Source organism: Lonchura striata, chromosome 13, assembly GCF_046129695.1.
Source record: "Lonchura striata isolate bLonStr1 chromosome 13, bLonStr1.mat, whole genome shotgun sequence".
NCBI classification, from domain to species: domain Eukaryota; kingdom Metazoa; phylum Chordata; class Aves; order Passeriformes; family Estrildidae; genus Lonchura; species Lonchura striata.
In genome coordinates, this window is record NC_134615.1 from 21,616,194 (window position 1) to 21,637,427 (window position 21,234).

Sequence of the window (21,234 nt, forward strand, 5' to 3'; positions counted from 1 at the left end):
TGCCTGGATGCCAGCCCTGCTAGCGGGAGGGGTGGCAGAATCCACGGGGGAGCCCCCCCAGCCATGCTGGGAGCAGGCAGGGAGACAATATCGAGCCTATGCGGCCCCCTCGCCGCCAGATGTGTGTTAATAAGGCAGCTGCCCCCTAAGCTAATAAGGTCACTTACTGGCTCCAGCAAGACGAGAAAACAAGCAGGGGCTTGGCTGCGGTACAGCCTGACTTGGCACTCGCCGCACGCCGGCTTCCTGAATTCTTGCCGCTTCCAGAACAGCGCAACGGGGTGGAAAAAGCAGAGAGAAACCTCTCCCCCCCACCAAAAAAAAGAAAGCACCCCTGCAGCCTGCCCGCCCCCAGCATCCTGCATCCCCCCGCTGCCCGGGTGCTGCCGCCTGTGCCCGGCTGTCCTCGCCCCACCGCGGGGTTTATTCCTTAGGCAAAACCCGCTGGAAAGGCTGGGAGAGGAGGGGGGGATTCCTGCAGACTTTCCCAGCTCCCCCCCCCAGCCCCGGCCCCGCTCCCTCCCTCGCCTGCCCCCGATCATGGCGCCTACAACTGCCTTTGTTTTAATATTCTAAAGCGAGCCAGATGCCGGCTTTAATCCCCTCAGCTGGGGAGGATTTGCAAACACATTCGGAGGCAGAGCCGGCCCCGGCCCCAGCCCCAGCCCCACGGCGGCACCGCGCCCCATCTGCCGCCTGGGCAAGGGGATCCCGGCCCCTAATTGCCTTCTCATGTCGGGATTAGGAGCTGACAAGGTGTCCGACATGGGGACACGACATCGGGGACACGAGCATCCCCTGCCACTCGTGCCCAGGGCGCACGGGGAGAGCCCTTCGGTTTGCTCCGCAGAGTTTGGGGGTGCCCAGCTCGCAGCCACGCTGCCCAGCCACCCCCCAGGCAGCCTCAGTGCCACCCAAAATCATCTCACCCTCAGGGTTTCCCCCTCCTCTGGGAGCCTAAAGGGGAGCAGCACCACTTGCATTTTGTCCCAAGGTCCCCAAAGTGCGAAAACAGAGGTGGCATCTCCCTCCTCCGCTGTCTGTGTCCTGCAAGACCCCTGCTCGCCTGGGGGAGCAGCTCCCATGATGTCCCCCTGTGAGGGGTCAGTCCCTTGTCCAAGCCAAGGACAAACCCTTTTTTTTTGCATTTTGTCCCAAGGGCCCCTAATTGCCTTCCCATGTCGGGATTAGGAGCTGACAAAGTGTCTGACATGGGGACACGACTTTGGGGACACGAGCATCCCCTGCCACTTGTGGCTGGGGGGCACACAGGGAGGGCCCTTTGGTTTGTTCCGCAGAGTTTGGGGGGTTTGCCCTGGTGACACGGTGCCAGCGGGGTGCCAGTGGCGTGGATGGGTGCTGCAGGGTGGGGGGTGCTCAGGAGAGGGGCAGAAGTTGGACTGAAGCTCTCCTGAAGGTGGGATGAGGGATGGTGTGACCAGAGCCATCTCTCCCGTATCCCTGGTGGATATTGGGATGTTCTGGGCAAAGCTCTGGGGGTCCAGAGCCATCTCTCCCACATCCCTGGTGGATATTGGGATGTTCTGGGCAAAGCTCTGGGGGTCCAGAGCCATCTCTCCCACATCCCTGGTGGATATTGGGATGTTCTGGGCAAAGCTCTGGGGGTCCAGAGCCATTTCTCCCACATCCCTCATGGATATTGGGATATTTTGGGCAAAGCTCTGGGGGTCCTTCCTTCATCAGGAACAGGGGAAGGGGTTTCCATCCTGACCTCCAGCAGCACCAGCTGCTGCTCTGCTGCTGCCTCCCTCCCCTGGGGAGGATGAGATGAAGCAGGGCCAGCAGCAGGAGCGAGAGGAGCCAGATCCCGCAGGAGCAGCTCCAGGTGAGCGTCCCGTTTGTCCGACAGCATCCAGGCCATCCTCTGCATCCCCTGCACCACAGTCCCGGCTGTCCCAGCACACCCAGACCCTCTCCACAGCCAGGAGGGGCAAGTGGCCTGTCCAAAGTGGGGGGAGGCAGCAGCAGAGCCCCAGGAGCCGCAGGGTGATGGGAACGTGATGCTGGAGCAATGTCCCAACCCCACAACATCCCGAATGGGGAAACAACTGCCACACCAGATGCCCCATAAACCCCCTCCTCACCCAAGGGACAGCTCACAGGGCACCCTCACAAATGCTGGGGGTTCCTTCCAGACCCCCAATCCAGGCTGGACTTTGTGGGGGACCCCAAAAAGCTCGCAGCCCTGCAGGGACCACGTACCCCTCCAAGGATCTCCACATCCTCCCACAACACCCATCCCACAGGAGGTTCCTGCTCCAGCTTCCCCAGAGAAACACCTCCAGGAACACAGAATCTTCCTGAGCTATCCCGGACCCCATATTCACACTGCAAAAGCAGCAGGGCTTTTTTTGAGGGTGGTTTTTTTGGGTTTTTTTTTTTTTTGGTGTGTTATTTTTTTTAAGACCAGGATCTCCTCCACAGCACTTAGCAGCCAGGAGTTCCGAGGGAGAAGAGCTCAGTGCTTTAGAACAACGCCTCATTTGCCAAGAAATAATCCCAAGGAGAAAAAAAAAAAAAAAAAAAAAAGACCCAAAAACCACCAACTCCAAAAACACCCAAAAACCCCAGACTCAGAAGATAATTAACTCCACAAAGCAGCGGCCCCGAGTAGCTCAAATCTTCACTCTAACTCCCCAGCCTCTTCTCCAAGGAATTATTTCTTCCTGTCTCCAGCACAACGGCACCAGCACCCGGAGGCCTGGGGATTTTATTGGGGTTGTGTGTGTCCCCCAAAGCCCGCAGGCAGATTTGCCCCCACCCAGGCAAGGTGGGGGGCCCAGCCTCACATGAGAACTCACATCTCTGAGCAAGGGGATCACTCCCCATCCCTGTGGAGGGTCGCAGTGGGGACACTGAGGGTGTGGGGCTCCACTCTTGAGGGGATCAGGAGGGGGGGAAATGGGTGCTGCTGGCCCCCAACACCCACCAGCACCCCCTGAGAGAGCAGGAGCCACTTTTCAGGTTCTTCCCTGCAGACAAACAGTAGGAAAAGGCAGGACAGCCACCCTGGGGGTGCATTTTACCCCCCCCATTCCCTCTCCCACCTTTAGGTCTGGCAGAAGGGGTGCTCCACCAGAAGCTGGCCCGAGTAACCCCGGCACCATCAGCCCTGTGGCACCAGCAGCATCACCCCCTGCCCCTGGCCAGGGAGGGGAACTGAAGAGAGAAGAGCTGAGAAAAAGCAGTGCAGAGCCAGCCCTTCCCCCGGCATCCCCCTTCCCCTCCTGACCGCAAAAAGCCAACATCTCCCCGCGCCCCTGCAGCCAGGGGATGGGAATGTGGAAGCAATTGCACTTGGCAAGGCAGCAACAGTGAGTCAAAAACAGTTGTTTGGCTTGTCAGCCACCCAGGCCCTGCAGCACTCTTGTTTTCCTTTGCCTGCCTTAACCCCTTCCAGCCCCACGCACTGCTCCCAGCAGGAGCCACAGCCCCCAGCCCGCCCCGGAGAGCAGGGGGGAGCTGGGCAGGGGTCTCATCGTATGGTTCTGCTCCCAAAAAATGGGAGAATGGGCGATTCTCTGGCAGGAAAGCCTGCAGGGAGAGGCTGCACTGAACCTGCTGCTGTGCACGGGGATGTCCCGAGGTCAGCAAGGCTGCCCGGTGGTCCTGGAGCATCCCACCCGCTGGCCCCAGGAGGTGCAGAGAGCTCCTTGTCCCTGCCACAGAGCACCCCAGATGGCCCTTGGCAGACTGAGGGGACATGGCCAGGCGTGCTGGGGACACTGTGCCACCCCGGGGTGGTCAGACCCCCCCTGGGCAGTGGCAGCCTGGTGGCACTGGGTGATTTAAAGCCCTGAGCACAGCAGGCCTCATCCCATTTACAGCAGTTTAGCACATCCCAGGCTGTTCCCACTGGCTCCTCCAGCCCCTTCCCTGCTGGCAGCGAGGCCAGGAACACACAGAGCCACCACGGGCTGCAGCAGGGGCTCTGCTCCATGCCCAGCTCACCCCTCACACCCCACCACGGGGGTCCCTCACTGCTGGGACCCCAACTCAGCCAGGCTGCCACCAATTCGGGACAGGGTAGGGGGACACCAGGATGCATCCAAAGCCCTCCCCACCACAGAGGGACAGCCGTGGGGGTCAGGGCATGGGTCAGGGCATCCCTCTGGGCATCCAGCCAGCTCCACCCAGCTTGGTCCCCGAGAAGGTAGACACGAGGGGAGAGGCCGGGGATGGGGGTTCTCCCTCTCTCCCACGGGGACAAGCCCCACTGCACCCCTCCAGCACAAGGGAATTAGGGCGAGGGGATGGCTGGGGAAGAGTTAAACCCTCTGGAGCTCGTGGAAGGGGAGGAAAAGCGGAGGGCAAGGCTGCGCCCGCCGGGAGAGACAAAGCGAGACGCGGGAGCCAAGAGATGAAGGCGAGGATGCGATAAGAGGGGGAGCGGGGTGTGTGCGCTGGAGCGAGGGAAGGGAGGAGGAGGAGGAGAGGTGGGTGATGACCAAAGTCATTGAACATTTTTTGGCACGCCTACCCCCGAGTATCCTGGCCGTTGGCCCAGCTCGGAGCTGAACTTAAACAAACTCCTGTTGCAGCCATCTGCTTGATTTTAAAATAAATCAAACAATCTGTTGAGCCGTGGGTGATCAAATTTCCATCTGTGCGGACGCCTGCTCGCCTCCTCGGAGCCTCCGCTTGCCTCTACCAGCCAAACACTCCTGGCAGCATGTGGCCTCCCTAATTCCTCCAGGAAAGGGAGAAACCGGACCTCCCCCTGCACCCCGGCCCCCTCCCGGCCCTTCCCCGCCACCCTCCTAACTCAAACCAAGTGCTATTTTTACAGCCGCCCACCAAACAGAGCCGCAGAGACACGGCTCTAAAGAGGAGGAAAACGGGGCTGGAGGGAAGATCCCCAGAGGGATTGAGCTGATGCCTCGCTGCCCACGCTGGGGGGAATCCTCATCCTGTCTCCATCCATCCATCCCTCCATCCATCCATCCATCCCACGGCTCGGAGGGGATGGGAGGGGAAAGGGCAGCAGCTGCTGGCCCCGGCGGTGGCTGCGGTGCAGAGGCCACGGGCTGGTCAGAAATAGCAGCTGTGAGGCCAGCTCTGTGTGGCTGTCCCCAGGACAGGGACACCGGGCACACGTCACCCCCCAGCTTGGCCTGGGGGTGCCCAGCTCGCAGCCACCCTGCCCAGCCACCCCCCCAGGCAGCCTCAATGCCACCCAAAATCATCTCACCCTGAGGGTTTCCCCCTTCCTCTGGGAGCCCAAAGGGGAGCAGCACCACTTGCATTTTGTCCCAAGGTCCCCAAAGTGCAAAAAGAGAGGTGGCATCTCTCTCCTCCGCTGTCTCTTTGTGTCCTGCAAGACTCCTGCTCGCCTGGGGGAGCAGCACCCATGATGTCCATGGGCCCAAAGCCCCTGTGAGGGGTCAGTCCCTTTGTCCAAGCCAAGGACAAAGCCCTGCTGGCATCACCATCCCTCCCTGGAGCCCTTCCTTCCGCTCCGAGCAGAGGGCACCGGGCACAGCGCCAGCACAGCCAGAACTAGGGCACCAAGGGGTGGGGCAAAAGATGAGCAAAGAGGGAGGAAATCGTCGTGAGTGAAGGAGAAGGAGCAAGGGTGGGTAAAGGATGGAGCCCGATTTGGGCTCACTGGACCCCAGCAGCTCCGGTGGGGAAGGTCAGGGTGAGAGCACACACTGCATGGGAAAGCAGGGAAGGACAGGACAGCAGGATTTATCCCTCCTCCAGGGCTTCAGGTATTGGGGTGACACTTCCTGAGGGTCCCCACGGCATGGTGGGAGCAGCAGCAAGGAAAAGGAGGTGCCCAGCACCCACCAGAGCCGTGCCAGGAGCCCGAGCCAGCGGCTGCGGAGCAAACCTCACCCGTGTGGGACATTGCCAAGCCAAGAGCTGTCCTGGCCAGCCCAGGGCCAGCCTGGCCAAGCCACTCACTGCTGGAAAGAACAAGGAGCAGGGTGGGGGCCACCCTGCAGCCTGAAATGCTTCCCCAGTGCCAGCTTTTGGGAGGGGTTGTCCAGCCCCGAGCACACAGCATGAGGCACCCAGGCTCCAGGATGCAGGATCAGCAAGGGAAAAAAAAAAAAAAAACTGGAATGAGTGATAGAGCAGCTTGGGTGATCCCAGTGCCACAAGGGAACAGCCCCGCAGGAAAATCTGCTCCTGGGCATCCACAGCCCTGAGCTCAGGAGGTGGCTGAGGTGGGGAGGTCCCTCCAAATGCTCCTTCTGGAGTCAAATCCAAGCAGAGCCCTGACAGGATGCACAGCAGGGAGCAGGTTACACAGCACAAGCAATAGCGGGAAGGGGAGGGGGGAAAAAAAAAAAAAACAACCACCAAAACCCTTTTTGGAAGAGGAAAAGGCTGACAGGACCTGGCTGAGAAGCAGGAGAAAGCCCAGATTTCCCAGTTACTGTGCAGATGTTTTGGACTGAAAACAGAAGACGGCAGGAGCGAATTCATCTCCCCTCCAGAGACGCCGCAGCCGGAGCAGCTGGACTGTGTCTGCAGGCAGCAGAGCCGGCCTGGGAGCCCCAGACTGGGGACCCCTGGGAGCCCCAAACTGGGAACAACCCCAAACTGGGAACCCCTGGGAGCCCCAAACTGGGAACAACCCCAAACTGGGAACCCCTGGGAGCCCCAAACTGGGAACCCCTGAGAGCCCCAAACTGGGAACAACTGGGAGTCCCAAACTGAGAACAACTGGGAGTCCCAAACTGGGAACAGCCAGGACCCCTGGGAACCCCAAACTGGGAACCCCTGGGAGCCCCAAACTGGGAACAACCGAGACCCCTGGGAGCCCCAAACTGGGAACAGCCAGGACCCCTGGGAGCCCCAAACTAGGAACAACCAGGACATCATGGGAGCCCCAAACTGGGAACAACTGGGACCCCTGGGAGCCCCAAACTGGGAACAGCCAGGACCCCTGGGAGCCCCAAACTAGGAACAACCAGGACATCATGGGAGCCCCAAACTGGGAACAGCCAGGACCCCTGGGAGCCCCAAACTAGGAACAACCAGGACATCATGGGAGCCCCAAATTGGGAACAACCAGGAACCCCCGGGAGCCCCACGTTGGGACCAGCTGGGTCACCCTGGGAGCTGCACACCAGGAACTGCCAGGACACCCCTGGGTGCCTCCTGCACCAAGAGCAGGGCCAGCAGGGACAACCCAGCCCTGTCCCCACACCCGGTTGACCTTGGCACCGTTGCCTCCAGGGAGAACTGAAAGGCCTTGTCTTTGCAGTGTTTTCACTCCGGGATAACTCCTGCTGCCTGCTCCCAGAGCACGGGGGAGAGATGGGGAGAAGAAAATGCAGCTGGGTTGGCAGTGAGGACAAGGAGAGGGGCAGGAGAGAGGCATCCATCCATAAATATAAATATAAATATAAATATAAATATAAATATAAATATAAATATAAATATAAATATAAATATAAATATAAATATAAATATAAATATAAATATAAATATAAATATAAATATAAATAAATATAGTTATTCCTGGCCAGGATAATAACTGGAATCATCAGCACTCGATGTAAAGTCAGCCCCTTTGCAGAAACATGCTGGAAAGGGATGGTGGCAATTTGCTGTGTCCCTCCCTCCCAGCTCTGTCTGTCCCACCTGAGCGAGAGCCCAAGGTCCTGGCTGTCACCAAAATGTTCCCAGCTCCAAGGTCCCTCCCTGGTGTCCCAGGGACAGAGGTGGCTGCTGGTGGCCCCTCAGCCCCATCGGATGATGCACTCCCCGTTTCCAAGGAGGAGCAAAGCTGGGGAGGACATTTAAAGCCATTTTGGAGGCTCAGCTGGGAAAACTCCACCTGCAGGGGGTTGTGCCCGTGGGATGCACATCCTGCAGGGATGGGCACCCACAGTAGGAACCCCCAGCCCCAAAACAGCAGGGGCTGGGGACACACTGGGTGACAGCATGCAGGACACAGCCTCAGGGGGGTCACAGAGGGCTGGAAGCCTGGGAGCAGTCCAGGCTGCTGCCCTTTGGCCAGGGAAGGCAGCTGCCCATCCCAAACCAAGGGGGGAACAGCCCTGGCTGCGGGGTGGCCACCACCCCTCTCCCATCAGGACCTTCCCTCCCGTCCCAGCTGGGTCCCAGCCTTGCTTCAGCTCTAAAGTGGAAAACAAAACTTCACCAAAGCAGTCCCTGCAAGACCTACTGCCCTTTCCCCATCCCTTGTGGGGGTGCCCGAACTCTCTCCACGCATTCCTGGGGTGGGAATGGGAATGGGGGTGGGAATGGGGTGGAAATGGGAAGGGGATGGGAAGGGGATGGGATGGGATGGGATGGGAAGGGGATGGGATGGGATGGGATGGGATGGGATGGGATGGGATGGGATGGGATGGGATGGGATGGGATGGGATGGGATGGGATGGGATGGGATGGGATGGGATGGAACAGGATGGGATGGAACAGGATGGGATGGGATGGGGTGTGAGGCAGCCCAGAGCAGCCCCAGGCTCGCTCAGCCCCAGTGCAGGTCACGGCAGGCTCGGCACAGGCACCTCTCCGGCAGGATGGAGAGGGAAAGCCGGGGCAGCTGCTGCTCCAAGCCCGCCAGCTCCGTGGGTAAACAGATGACTCCAGCCTCCCCAGAGCTACTAAAGCCCGGCAGCACTTGTGCCAGCGTGGAAGGGGGGAGGAAAAGAAGGAAACCAAAGAGGGAGAAGCAGCGTCATACCCACGCCAGGCTGTAAGCGCACCCAGGTAACGTCACCCTTCTCCCAGCCCGGCCAAAAATCCACCCTGCAGCCATCCCCTTCATCCCTGCCCTGCTCCCGAGGATCCAGCAGGGAAAAGGAGTCACACAGCAGCCAGAGCAGCTGCACCAGGCTGTTCATGCAGCCAGGGCACGGCTCGGCTCGCGTGTGCCGGGGAGAGGCCGCAGCAGCCGCTCACCCGGCACCGGCAGCAAACCACGACCTGCCCGCAGCAGCCTGGGCTGGCACCGGGGCTCTGGCACCCTCCACAAGGCCCAGGGAGGGCAACCAGGCTGGGATGGCCGGGAGCACAGCCCCTGGCACGGAGCAGCCCCGCGGGGACCGGCACGTGGCACCGGCGCCGCGAGGAGCCAAGGCACGCCCGAGGCACCGCTGCCACCCGCCTTGGCCGTGGGGACCCGGGGCTGTCACAGCCCTGGGATGGGGCCCGGGGGAATTGTGCTGCTGGAAAGGCTCCCACCGCCAGCTGCTCCCAGCGAGAGAGAGCCCGGCGTGGCTGGGAGGCTGTCACCGCCAGCAGGGCTCCTGCCCCAGCCTCACCATCTCCCTGGATTTGCACCCAAGTCCCCACCCTGGCAGTCCCCAAGGAGGGCAGCGTGCCCTTGACACACCAGAGGGACATTTCCTTGCTGCAGGGAGGAACATGTGGCCAGATGCTGCCCAGCAGCACAGGACCGTCTCCAAAAAAGGAGCCAAAGTGCCATCAAGGAGCAAACAGAGCCCTCCCCACCCCAAAAAATGACATGGGAATGGATCCAGGGCACCTCCTGCAGCCAGAAAGGTGTCAACAGACCCCTGGTAATCCAGCTGTGCCCGGTGCCCCAAAACATGGGTCCCCAAAACCTGCTTGGGAGATGGAGACAGCTCCTTGCCACGCAAGGACAGTGACAGAGGTGTCAGGACAGGACCCAGCTGGTATCTGGAGGGGTGAAAAGCCAGCTCCTGCCATTCCTGATGCACTTGGCAAACCAGGCACCCGCGCTGCTGTGCAGGGAAGTCCTTCCTCCTCGCTGGGAAGCAGCCAAAGAGCATCCCAGGCTGCCCCCTGCGACCGAGCTTCCCGGACGGCTGAGAAAGGCCAAGTGTCTGGACAGAACATCTGCGTGGCTGCAGCAGCCAGAGCCGCCCAGCCGGCCCTTCACCCCCTCTCCCGACTTGGCTGCAGCTCCAGAGGATGCTCCAGAGCTTGCAAAAGCATTTTCACCGCACGGGGTGAGAGTGGAGCCGGTCCCTCTCCCCAGGGTGCCCACAGAGGGTGTTTCGGGGGGTGCAGCACGCTGTCAGAGCAGCACTTCTGGCAGGTGCCTGCTCGAGCTGCCAGCCCTGCGGTGCTGCTGCTTTTGGGAAAGGCAGGCAGAGAAAGCAAAGAGCAGGGAGGGCAGGGTGAAAAATAAATATATAGCAGCCAGCTGGTGAGCTGTGGAGTCAGCACAAGGTCTGCAGGACACGGCGCTGGCAGCAGCACAGGAGCCCTGGAATTTCGGACAGCTGGTCCAGCAAGGTCAGCCCGGCCAAAGCAAAGACCCCCCTGTGCTGCTCCCCACAGCGTGGCTGAAGGACAAACACCCCCAGCTGGAAACCCCATGGGGACAAGCCACCACCCCAGGGGTGGCTCTGGCACAGGCTAAGTGGTGAGGATGAGGAGGGACAGCCAGGGGCAAGCTCCCACATAGCAAAGCAGCCCTGACCTCGGTGGCAGGAGGAAGCCCGGGGCACATTTTCCCCGTGGTGTTTCTTTGTTTTGCCATCTGGGAACACGATCCCAAAGGAGGCCGTGCCCCGAGACATGAAGTCATATCATGATTATATTGCCACCTCCATGCTGGCGTTGAGATCTCATCTGAAAATGCCAGCCCGGGTCGGTGCTGGATGCAGCAGCTGCTCTGCTGAAAGGCAACAGAGGCCCCACTAAAAAACAACTTCACATGCTGCAAAGTGAACAGCTTTATCCCCATGAAGCTGGCTAAAATTCTGCTCTGAATCTGCTGGAATTTGTGAGGCAAAAATCGCCACAAGCACAGGTAAAACCACCAAAACCAACCCAAGCTGGAAGCCAAAAGATTGAGATGAGTAAGACCAGCTCTGCTCCTTATTTAAGGGATGAGGAGAAGCCAAGTGCAGCCTGTGCCACCCCCCTGGAGCCCACACATGATGCCTGGGGCAGGGACACAGAGGTGGCACCAGCTTGGCCAAAAAAGCACCACCAGCCAAAGCGCTGCCAATGGCCAGGAGGTTTTTTGATTTCCTTCAAAATCCATAAAAGATGCAAAGAAGGCAGAGGTGCCTGGGGCTCTTCCTACACAGGTCTCTTAATTCTCATGCTGCAGTGCACCCAAACATCCCATAATGTGGCCTGGTGCAGTGCAGGAGGAGGGCTCAGGCATCACTCCCCGCCTTCTGGGTTTGTTTTTCTGGCATCCAGGAGCTTTGGCTGCTGCTCAGCATCAGCAGGACAAGGTTTAGTGGAGAACACAGAAACTCTTTGATTTTTGCCCAAAACCTTTTTGGAAAGCCAAAAGGAAAGTGCCCACCAACAGCTGTCAGCTCGACGCGGTGATTTGGAAATGCAGCCATGACCTTTGGAGCTGGGAACCTGCAGAAGGGGCCAAAGCCCCAGCTGAGCCAACAGCACTGCTGGCAATTAGCAAACCCAGTGAACTCAGCCCCTGGGGCCTGACCGTGCCCTGTCAGGCACAGCCCCACACCAGCAGCCCCAGGTGTGCTCTGAGAAGTGGGAATGGGGCATGGAAAACACCACGGGGTTCCCAGGAGCTGGCCCAAGGACAAGGCTGGGAGATCCAGCTGCTCCCGAGGAGCTCCGCGCCAACACCTCCATGGCAGCACCAAAAACTGAGCACAGAACCAAGATTTGTTTGGGCTGGAAAAGCCCTCCGAGATCATCGAGTCCAACTGCTTCTCCAGCACTGCCAAGGCCACCAGTGACCATGTCCCCAAGGGCCACATTTTTTAAATCCCTCAAGGAATGGCAGCTCCACGCTGTGCCAGAGCTTGATGACCCTTTCAGTGGAGAAATTTTCCTTAATATCCACCCTGAGCCTGCCCTGAGGCCGTTCCCTCTGCTCCTGTCCCTGTTCCCTGGAGCAGAGCCCGACCCCCCGGCTGTCCCCTCCTGGCAGGAGCTGAGCAGGGCCAGGAGGGTCCCTGAGCCTCCTTTGCTCCGGGCTGAGCCCCCCAGCTCCCTCAGGATCCTCCAGTGCCTTCCCAGCTCCCTCAGGATCCTCCAGTGCCTTCCCAAATCCCTCAGGATCCTCCAGCCCCTTCCCAGCTCCCTCAGGATCCTCCAAATCCCTCAGGAATTCTCTATCCCCTTCCCATCTCCCTCAGGAATTTTCCAGCCTCTTTCCCCACTCCCTCAGGAATTTTCCAGCTCCTTCCCAACTCCCTCGGAATTCTCCAATCCCTCTCCATCTCCCTCAGGATCCTCCAGCCCCTTCCCAGCTCCCTCAGGATTCTCCACATCCCTCAGGAATTCTCCATCCCCTTTCCATCTCCCTCAGGAATTTTCCATCCTCTTTCCCCACTCCCTCAGGAATTCTCCAGCCCCTTCCCAGCTCCCTCAGGATCCTTCAGGCCCTTCCCAGCTCCCTCAGGATTCTCCAAATCCCTCAGGATCCTCCAGCCCCTTCCCATCTCCCTCAGGATCCTCCAGCCTCTTTCCCACTCCCTCAGGAATTCTCTAATCCCTCTCCATCTCCCTCAGGATCCTCCAGCCCTTCCCAGCTCTGCTGCCCCAGCGCTGAGCCCTGAGGACACTGCTGGTGACCGGCCACCATCGGGCCCCATCCCCATTCCCTGCCACACTCCAGGCCCAGCATCCAGACAGCTTTTTACCCATGGAACAGCGACCCATGCAAGCCACGAGCAGCCAGTTTCTCCAGGGAAATGCTGTGGGAAATGCTGCCGAAGCCTTTACTGAAATCCACCCCGAGAAGATCCCTCAGCCACCGCGTGGGTCACCTTGTCACAGGGCGCAGGTGACAAGGACCCGGCGGTCAGGAACTCGTGAGGGCTGGGCCTGATCACTCGGCTGTCCTGAACAGCTCTGCTAGAGTTATGGCAGGATTTCACAGCTTTCCAGGCACCTGGAAGTTTTGCCAAAAAGTTGCATTTAAGGGAAAAAAAACCCAGAAAACCTCAAGAGGGATGACTTTTACAGGTATACGGCAGGAATCCAGGGCTTCCCTCTGGCTGCCCTGGGACCCTGGCAGGGGTCAGGAACCCCCTGGACAGAGCCCCAGAGACACTGGCTGTGATCTCTGGCCATGGAAAAGAGTTTTCAATCTTACAGGATGAATTACCAGCTCTGAGGGTTTGATATAAGGAATAATTAAGTGTGGCACGGATGCAAAAGTAAAATTCTAGGATTCTAGATGAGGGGTCCAAAGGGGACAAGATGGAGGAAATTGGGTGTGCCTTGTCCTTTTTCTCCTTCTTCATGCCCTCCATGTCTCACTGTGGTGTTGGCATTTTTCTGTTGGTTCAGGCTGGGGACACACTGTCCAACGTAGGTGACAGATCTTGGCACGTTATTGTAAATGCAGCCCAGGGAGTTTCTGGTATTTAATGTTTGTCACATCCCACTGAGGGCAGAGCCCCACACGCTGCCCTGCAGGACAGAGCTGGGCAGGGCAGCAGAACATGTGAGAGATCAACAGAATAAACAACCTGGAAACCAGCACAGATCAATTATGGCTTCTGCTTTGGCAGCGGGGCTGAAAGACAGAGACTTTCTACAATCTGAGAATCATCAGTACCACAGATTCCAACAGTATACAAGTGCTGAGAGAGCAGTGGAAGGTGAAGATGGGAAGAGTGGGAAGACAGGGGAAGCTCTTCTGGTGAGCACAAGACACTGAGAACAGCAGAGAGGCTGAGGACAAGCAGCCCTTGAGCTGGGAATGCATCACTCACTCCTGTGGAGCGGGCTGGAGAGCCCAGGAGTGTCTTGAGAAGGCACAGCCAGCCAGGAACAGGTCACTGTCACCTCTGGGAAGCAACCAAGTCTCCAAATCTGGGCATTTTTGTGGTTTATTCAAAGCCATGGCTCCCAGCAGTGGCTGCTCCAGGAACCGGCTCCTCCTGGGATGGATGCACATCCCAATGGGATGCACAGGTCATTTATCCAGATCAGCAGGAGATTTCCCACCTGGATACCCCAAAATCAGAGCTCTACACCAGCAAGTGCATTCATCTACACAGCTTCCCCTTGTAAGGGGCACAGCTGGAAAGAAAATCCATTTTTGCCGTGCACATCTGGGCACCAAGGGCGACAGGCCAAAGGATGCCCAAGCCAGGTGCCCTTTCTACACCCAGCACTGCCTTTTTTCCTTGGAAGGGACAACCCAAACCCGGCCCACATGTGCCAAGAACAGCAGGGTTCTGCAGAGCTCACCTCCAGGAGATCCTCCTGCAGCAGGGAGAACCTCAGGCACCACCAGAGCTCCACAGAGCATCGCTTGTTCCACTTCTCCCCACCACCAAACCAGCAGCAGAGGCACCACCCATCCAAAATATCGGTGGCTCCTCCCCCCTGACCAGCCTCAGATGTGGGGGTCCCTCATCAGCACCTCCACACTGTCACAGAGAGGACCTCTGCCCCACCCTGCTTTTGCTGCCCTGCTAAAAGAGGGACACGTGGGGGTGTCTGGTGGCTTTTGGGGTATCTGACCTCAAGCTTTGAGCCATTTGTGTCAGGCACACACAGGCGAGAGAGCAGCAAACCACAGCTGTGTGCAGGGGATGGGAAAAATCAAGTGGAGTCCAAGAATGAAGTTGCAGAGCTGAAAGGAGAACTGGGGAGATGGTTTTAGTTGCTCAGGCTCGTTCCCTCCAGCTTGGTCCCACTGGAATGGGGGCCTGGGTGTCACACAAGAGTGAAAGGCTCATCTGGGGTGACTTTCAGCAGCAAGCACGGCTGAACAAGGGTACAGCTAAATTAACCAAGTGCCCTACCCAAGCATTAAGCCATGTTTTAAATAACCTTGACATCTGTGAGGTCTCAGCCTGCTGGAAAGCATGTGGAGACAGGGAGGGAAAATGTGCCAGGACCTTCTGGGCAGCCAGAGTCCCAGCAGGGCAGGGCAGAGCCTGGCCACGATGTCCCCAGGCAGCTCTGCTGTCCCTCCTGCCATCAGCCCCTTGCAGCAGCCCCTTAATTTGCTCATTAGCAAACCTGGGAACAAGAGGAGGAACTCAACAGCGTCCCTTCCTCGTGACACACTGCGTGTCCTCCTGGGAGCTGGGGACTGGGGACAGTGGGGACGAGGACAGGCGTGCCCGAAAAACGCTGGGACCTGGGGGGATCACTGCAGAACCCCACAGGAAGCACCCAGAGCGCCCACCCATGCTGGGGCAGAATTGCTGTTCAGAATGTCCCCATGAGGTGGCCTGGGGACACCAGGAGGGCAGAGGACTGAAAAACCAGCTGGGGACATGCAGATGATGCCCTTCTCATCAGCTGCACCTAGCTGGGGCACATCAGCACCACGGGTTGTTCACCTGACCCCCGACGCCTCCATGGCCACCAGCACCTTGAAAGTGCCACCAGACCCATGACCACCACACCCAGCAACCATGAAAATAAACCACCTGCATCCACAAATGACCCAAAATTATGTCAGGACCATCCAGCCCAGGCGGACAGACCCGGGGGGGAACCCCCCAAAAGCAACAGCTTCCAGAGGATTCCCAGCACCGGTGCCAACCCAACCTCCCGTGCCATCCTGGCACCCTCCAGGTGAATGCAGCTCCTGCCTGGTGGCTTTCCAAGCAGTGTCCCCCCTAGTTCAGGAGCCAGCACAGCTGAATGAGAAATTATATTTGTAAGCAGCCAAGGGAGAGCAGTGGGAGAGAAAAGGAGCGCTGTCTTGGAAGGACTGGTTTACATTTCTAAAGAAAATGCCAGTGCCTCAGAGAGCTGCAGGGTTCTGGCTATGGATGGAGCTGAAAGGCTTTGAAAATGACCTCGGGGATTTGGGATGTTGGCATTTGACAGAGCCCAGCCTGGGGCCTGGTTCGGTGATGCAGAGCAGCAGCTCTGGAGAGCTCCCACAAGCTGGAAATCTGGGAGTAAAAGCTGTTCTTTTCCTATCCCACGAGAAAGACAAGCCTGGGAGGGATAAACTTCTGCTCTGCCATGTGCTTTTGAGGTGGTGCCCTCCAAGCAACCTGTGTAACCCCAGGGGGAGCCACAGAAAGGAGCAGCTGGGGAATCTGGCAGCACCTGGGCCAACCCTTCAGGCTTGCAGGGCTTTTGGGGAGCCCTCAGTGCAGGACAACCAGAGCAGCACGGGTGGGGGGAGCCCAACCATCAGCTGTGGGGAGAGCCAGGGCTTTTCCAAGGGAAATCCTTTCATTAAGGCACCTTGTAAAACTGGGGATAAGTTGGGAAGTTTCCTACAGAGCCCATGAGCTCCTTCCCAAGGATGCTCCCGTGGAGGGCAGGCCAGGCAGTCATCCTAACCCCCTGGCACCTCTGAGCACCCTCGATGGCAAGAGGGACAGGGTCGGGATTTCCTCTGTCCTGGCTCCCACCTCCCTCATGCGAAGCTGCCAACAGCACAGACAATTCTGGAACAGGAGACGTTTTGGCTCTTCCCACCTCTTGGAAGGATTTTTATCTCTCCCTTCGCAGCTTGACAGCTCCAAAAGTTCACTGCTAAAGGCACCCCATCCATTAGCATTCACCCCCAGGACCCAGACCCAAAAGAAGAGCATCCATCTATGTCACTGCTCCAACTCCTCCTGGATTCCAGAGGTGGGAAGTGCTGGGAAAGGAGGGATGGGGTCTGGACCAGCTGCCTTACCTTGGGGAGGAGAGTCGGGGGTGCCACTGCCAGCAGCTCTGGCGGGGTCATGCTCTTGCCAGCCAGGACCACGGCCCCGCACTCGGCACAGGCGCCGATGGTCAGCTGCTTGCCATCGTCCACCAGCAGGCTGTTGGCCACGCGCAGGGTGTAGAGGAAGACGGGGAGCCTGGCCACTTGAACCGCTTTTAATCCAAGGCATCGCTTCTTCTCCTGCCGGCAGAAGAAGCAGACGAAGGTCTCCACCTTGTACTGCCGGGACCAGGCGCTGCTGGGGTGGTGGGAGTTCCTGCCCTCGTGCTGCAGCCACTGTCCCAGCAGGTCGTGGTAGCACAGGATGCAGGTGGCCACCAGCCCGGTGGAGTCGGCCGGTCTGGCCCGCGGGGCGGGCGGGTAGACCGTCAAGAAGGGGAAAAAGGGCTCCTTCTCCCCAAATCGCCCTGGAGGGTTGACGTTGAGCTGGAATTCTTTGCCAGCTCCCAACTCGGCCCCGCAGATGTAGCAGACAGAGGTGGGGCCGGACTTGATGACAGCGGGGTGGCCGGAGAGGTCACCAGCGGAGAAGACCTGGTGGTACCTCCCCAGGAAACTCTGCACGGAGGAGATGAGCTCCTCGTTGTGACAGGCCCTGTACATGGCCCACAGGTCCTGCAGCACCCCGAAGCACTTGCGGCAGCTGCTGACCTCCCAGTGCTTGTTCAACCCCTTGGCGCCGGGCGGGCAGGGCAGCAGGCTGAGGAAGGGGAAATGCATGGTGCTCTTCGCGTTGCCGTTGGTGATTTTGGCCGCCACCGGCCTCGCCTCCTTGCCGCACTCCTCCCCGCACAGGTAGCAAGCCTCGGGCACCGGCGGGATGCCCGTGCCGTCCTCCTTCATCCCTCGGCGGCCCTTGGGGGGCATGGCCCCGGCGCTGAGGGGCACCACGTAGAGCCGCTGCAGCACGGGCACGTTGGCCAGCTCGAAGCTTTGCCACTGCTGCATGAGGGAGGCGAAGCAGCAGGGGCACACCAGGGTGCTGCCGGTGGGGGACAGCGGCTGGGCGCCCGGCGGGGGGCTGTGCAGCCACAGGAACGGGAAGAAAGGTCCCGGCGAGCTCTTCTCCTGCTTCTGCACGTGGACGCGGTGCTGGGCGCCGGGCGCCAAGGGGCTGCCGCAGATGTAGCAGGCGGTGCCCGCTGCCCAAGCGGGCCGCTCGCTGCCTTCCTCCTCCTCCTCCTCCTCCTCCTCCTCGCTGGTGATGTTGATCTCGCTGTCCGACGAGCAGCAGGGGGGTCCCCGCTCGCTCCCCGCCGCCGGGGGGGCCCGCGCCGCGCCGCCCGCCCCCTCGGGCTCCGAGAGGGGCTCGGCGTCGGAGAGCTCGGAGAGCTCGGAGCCGGCTGCCGGCCCTTCCTCCTCCTCCTCTTCCTCCTCCTCCTCCTCCTCCTCCTCCGGGTGGCCGGTGGCGCGGCGCGGCGGCGCGGCGGGGTCCCAGCCCGTGGCCCCCCGCCGCAGCCCGGCTCCCCCCGCCGCCGCCGCCGCCGCCGCCGCCGCCGCCTCGCACTGATGGGGCCGCTTGAGCCAGTACATGCGCTTCTCCACCGGCGTGCGGCTGCGCTCGAAGGAGTCCCACTGCTCGCCCAGGAAGCAGCGGCAGACAGCGCAGACCAGGGCGCAGCCCTCCGCCGAGACGGCGCGGGCTCCGGGCGCCGGCTCCTGGTGCTGCAGGAAGGGGAAGAAGGGCCGGTGGTCGCGGGGGGGTCGCACTTGAAGCTTCAGCTCTTTGCCGCGGCTGATGCCGCCGCCGCAGATGAAGCAGCAGAGCGGGGGCGCCGGGGGTTGCGCGGCCCCGGGGCCGCCCCCACCCGCCGCCGCCGCCGCCTCGCCGGCCGCCAGCGCGGCCATCAGCCGCTGCTTGCGGGAGAGCGGCGCCGCCGCTGCCCCCGGCCCCGCCGCCGCCCCCGGCCCCGCCGCGCTCATCGCCGCCCCCGGCTCATCCCGCGGCTCCGCCGGACACGCAGGCTCGGGGGGCGGGTTTGCGGAGCGCTCCCCCCCACCCCTCCGCCCGCCTCCTCCCGCCGGGGGAAGGCAGCGAGAAAGGAAAGAGGAAAAAAAAAAAAATTATGATAAAACAACGGCAACAACAACAACAACAAAAAAAAATTAAAACAGCTCCCCACGGCAACAAAATATCCACGAACGGCAACAAAAATAAACCCGGGATAAAAGTTCGGTGCGAAAGTTTGGGTCCCGCCGGCGGCGCGGAGGAAGGGCGGCTGCCGGCCGCCTCCCGGCCCCGGCGCCCCCGGCCCGGCTCCTCCCCGGCCCCCCCTCCGCGACCGGCCCGCCCGGGGGGGCCCGGAGGGAGGAACGAGCCGCTGCCACCCGCCCGCCCGCCGCCAGCCCGGCGCGGAGCGACCCCACGGGGGAGGGCCGTGGGGACTCACAAAGCCACCCCCGAGGGGGTTTATGGCCGGCCCCACGCGGGGATCCCCGCACCGGCCCGCCCGCGCCGTGCCCAGTGTCCCACCCGCCACCCCCTAACCACAGCACGGCGCTTTGTGCGGCTCCCACTCCCCACAGGCACCGTGTCCTGCTTCACGCCGCCGGGACTTATCCCACCCAAGCACCGAGCCTTTCCTGCCCTTTCCAGCCATTAACTCGGTGTCCCGAGCACCCCCGGTAATTTATTTTCCACTTTCAAACTACTGCCGCTGTTCCAGTTCGATACCAGATTCTATTTCCCGCTCGATCCTAAAATGCTGCGTCGCTTTGCCACTCGCTGGTAAATAGCTGATGCGTTCCCAGCCGGAGCTGGCGGCGTTTCAGCGGCGCATGCAATAATCCCGGTATATCCTTACCTGCCTCGCAGCCCGCGATAAGATTTAATGCTTGGAAAGCACTTTGCTGTCCTTGGACAATAGGCACCGCGGAAGCGCAAACTGTGCCCAGGGCCAGCCTCAATTAAACCTGACTGATTAACCACCCCAGCGGCTCGTCAGCGTGCCCACCGGCTCGGCACGGCTCTCCCCATTAAATAAATATATTAGGAACTGGAAGGGGGATTTTTTTCAAGCAGTCTGTTTAGGAGGAAGCCTGCTGCCGGCAGTGCTGTGGAGTTTGAGTTCATGGCAAGTCACTGCAATAACCCAGGTGCTGTCCTTGCAAGTCTCCCTGAGCTTGGAGGGTGCAGAGTGAAACCCAAAGAGGCAAGGTCAGTGGTTGGATAGGACACAGGGACAGAGGGACAGCAGGATGAATGCCTGAGCCACGTGCCAGCACACCCCGATGATGCACAGAAGCCACAGTGTCCCTTGCTCCTCATCACTCCTCGGGGCACCCCGTCTGGGTCCCCCTTGGGCTGACCAACCCTTCGTGTCACCTCCCACCCGGATTGCTGGTGACAGCGTCCAGTGCTCCCCAGCAACTGGCCCCGAGATCAAACAGATTGTGTGACATCAGCTGGAGCGCGGGCAGGGGCAGGAGGGCTCTTCAGGGACCCGGATCCAGTTTCCACGCAGATGGCTCCGGTAGTAAAGAAACAGGGGGTGGGAGGCAACACACAAAGCGGGAATACGATACCTTGGGAGAACTGGCTCCACGGGGCTTTTTCAGGGGTTTCCAGAAGACAGCAGGGCCTCGTTATATTTTATTTATTTATAGGGCTGATGTGGTGGCTGCTCTATGCACCGAGGGCAGCGGGAACGCCGCGTGTCGGGGTGGACATGACTCAGACGCTCTTTAAAGATGCACTCGGTCTCTCGGTGTCGCCCCTCTTCCCGGATGGAAAGGGGCCACTGGGCCGGATGGGATCCCTGACCCCAGGCAGCAGCACCGGATCTGGGAATGCCTCACCCCGGTTGCCCAGCTGGAGCTCCGCCGGGCGCTGCGGCCACCAGCTCAGCCCACCCTTCGAGCGCAGCCGACAGATGCTCTCCCGCCTGCTCCGCAGATGGGCGAGAAAACAACACGCCACATCCAAAGTCCAGAGCTCGGCAGGGCCAAACCTCCCCTCCCCACCCTGCCCTGAAACACCGACCCTCTGTGCCCCTCTCCGCGAGCCCCCGGCTCCCCCGTTCTCCCCGCGCCCCACGGGGACACGGCCTCGGAGCAGCTTCCCGGGCCTTGGCTGCGCCCGGACAGAGCAGCTCATTTATCATCCTGTGCCGCCCTGGCCCTGCGGTTGCTGTTTGCAACAGAGAAGCTGGGAGGGAGAGAAAATTTCTCAAGTCGGCCTCGGCAAGAACTGAAAACATATGCCCTGGCGGCAAACGCGTCCCCCGGGGCGCGCGGGGATCAAGGCGAGCCTAGCGCAGGATTTTCCACCGCGGCTCCCGCCGGCGCGCTGCCCTCCTGCCAGAGCTGGCGTCCCACAGCCACCCCTGGGCCCGGGGTGGTGACAGCCAGGTCTGCTCCTCCAGCCCAGCGCTGGGAGCACACTGGGAGGCAGGGCAGGGTGGCCAATATCCCGCTGGACCTTGCTGGCTGCGCTGCAGAGCTGGCCCCGTGCTCAGAGAGGAGCCCCGGGGACAGATGTCCCTTGCGAGGTAGGGGACAGGCTCTGTCTTGGGTCAGGACTCAGCACCAGTCGTGCCAGGTGCTGGGCAAACAGCTGTGGTCGTGGGGCAGGGGGCTTCCCTGGCTTGGATGGGGCAGGGATTCAGGATGGATGCATGAGCAGCCCACAGGGTGCTGGGTCC

General features: G+C 60.4%; 1 protein-coding gene across 1 annotated transcript in view; it reads right to left on the reverse strand.

Annotated features, from left to right (window-relative positions):
• Window positions 1-18,514, reverse strand: part of GSE1 (Gse1 coiled-coil protein) — a 104,460-nt gene extending 85,946 nt beyond the window's left edge. Inside the window, exon 1 of the mRNA XM_077786386.1 lies at window positions 16,559-18,514. Coding sequence (XP_077642512.1) covers window positions 16,559-18,514 — 1,956 coding nt within the window. The remainder of the gene's footprint in view (window positions 1-16,558) is intronic.
• Between the last annotated feature and the right edge of the window lie 2,720 nt (window positions 18,515-21,234).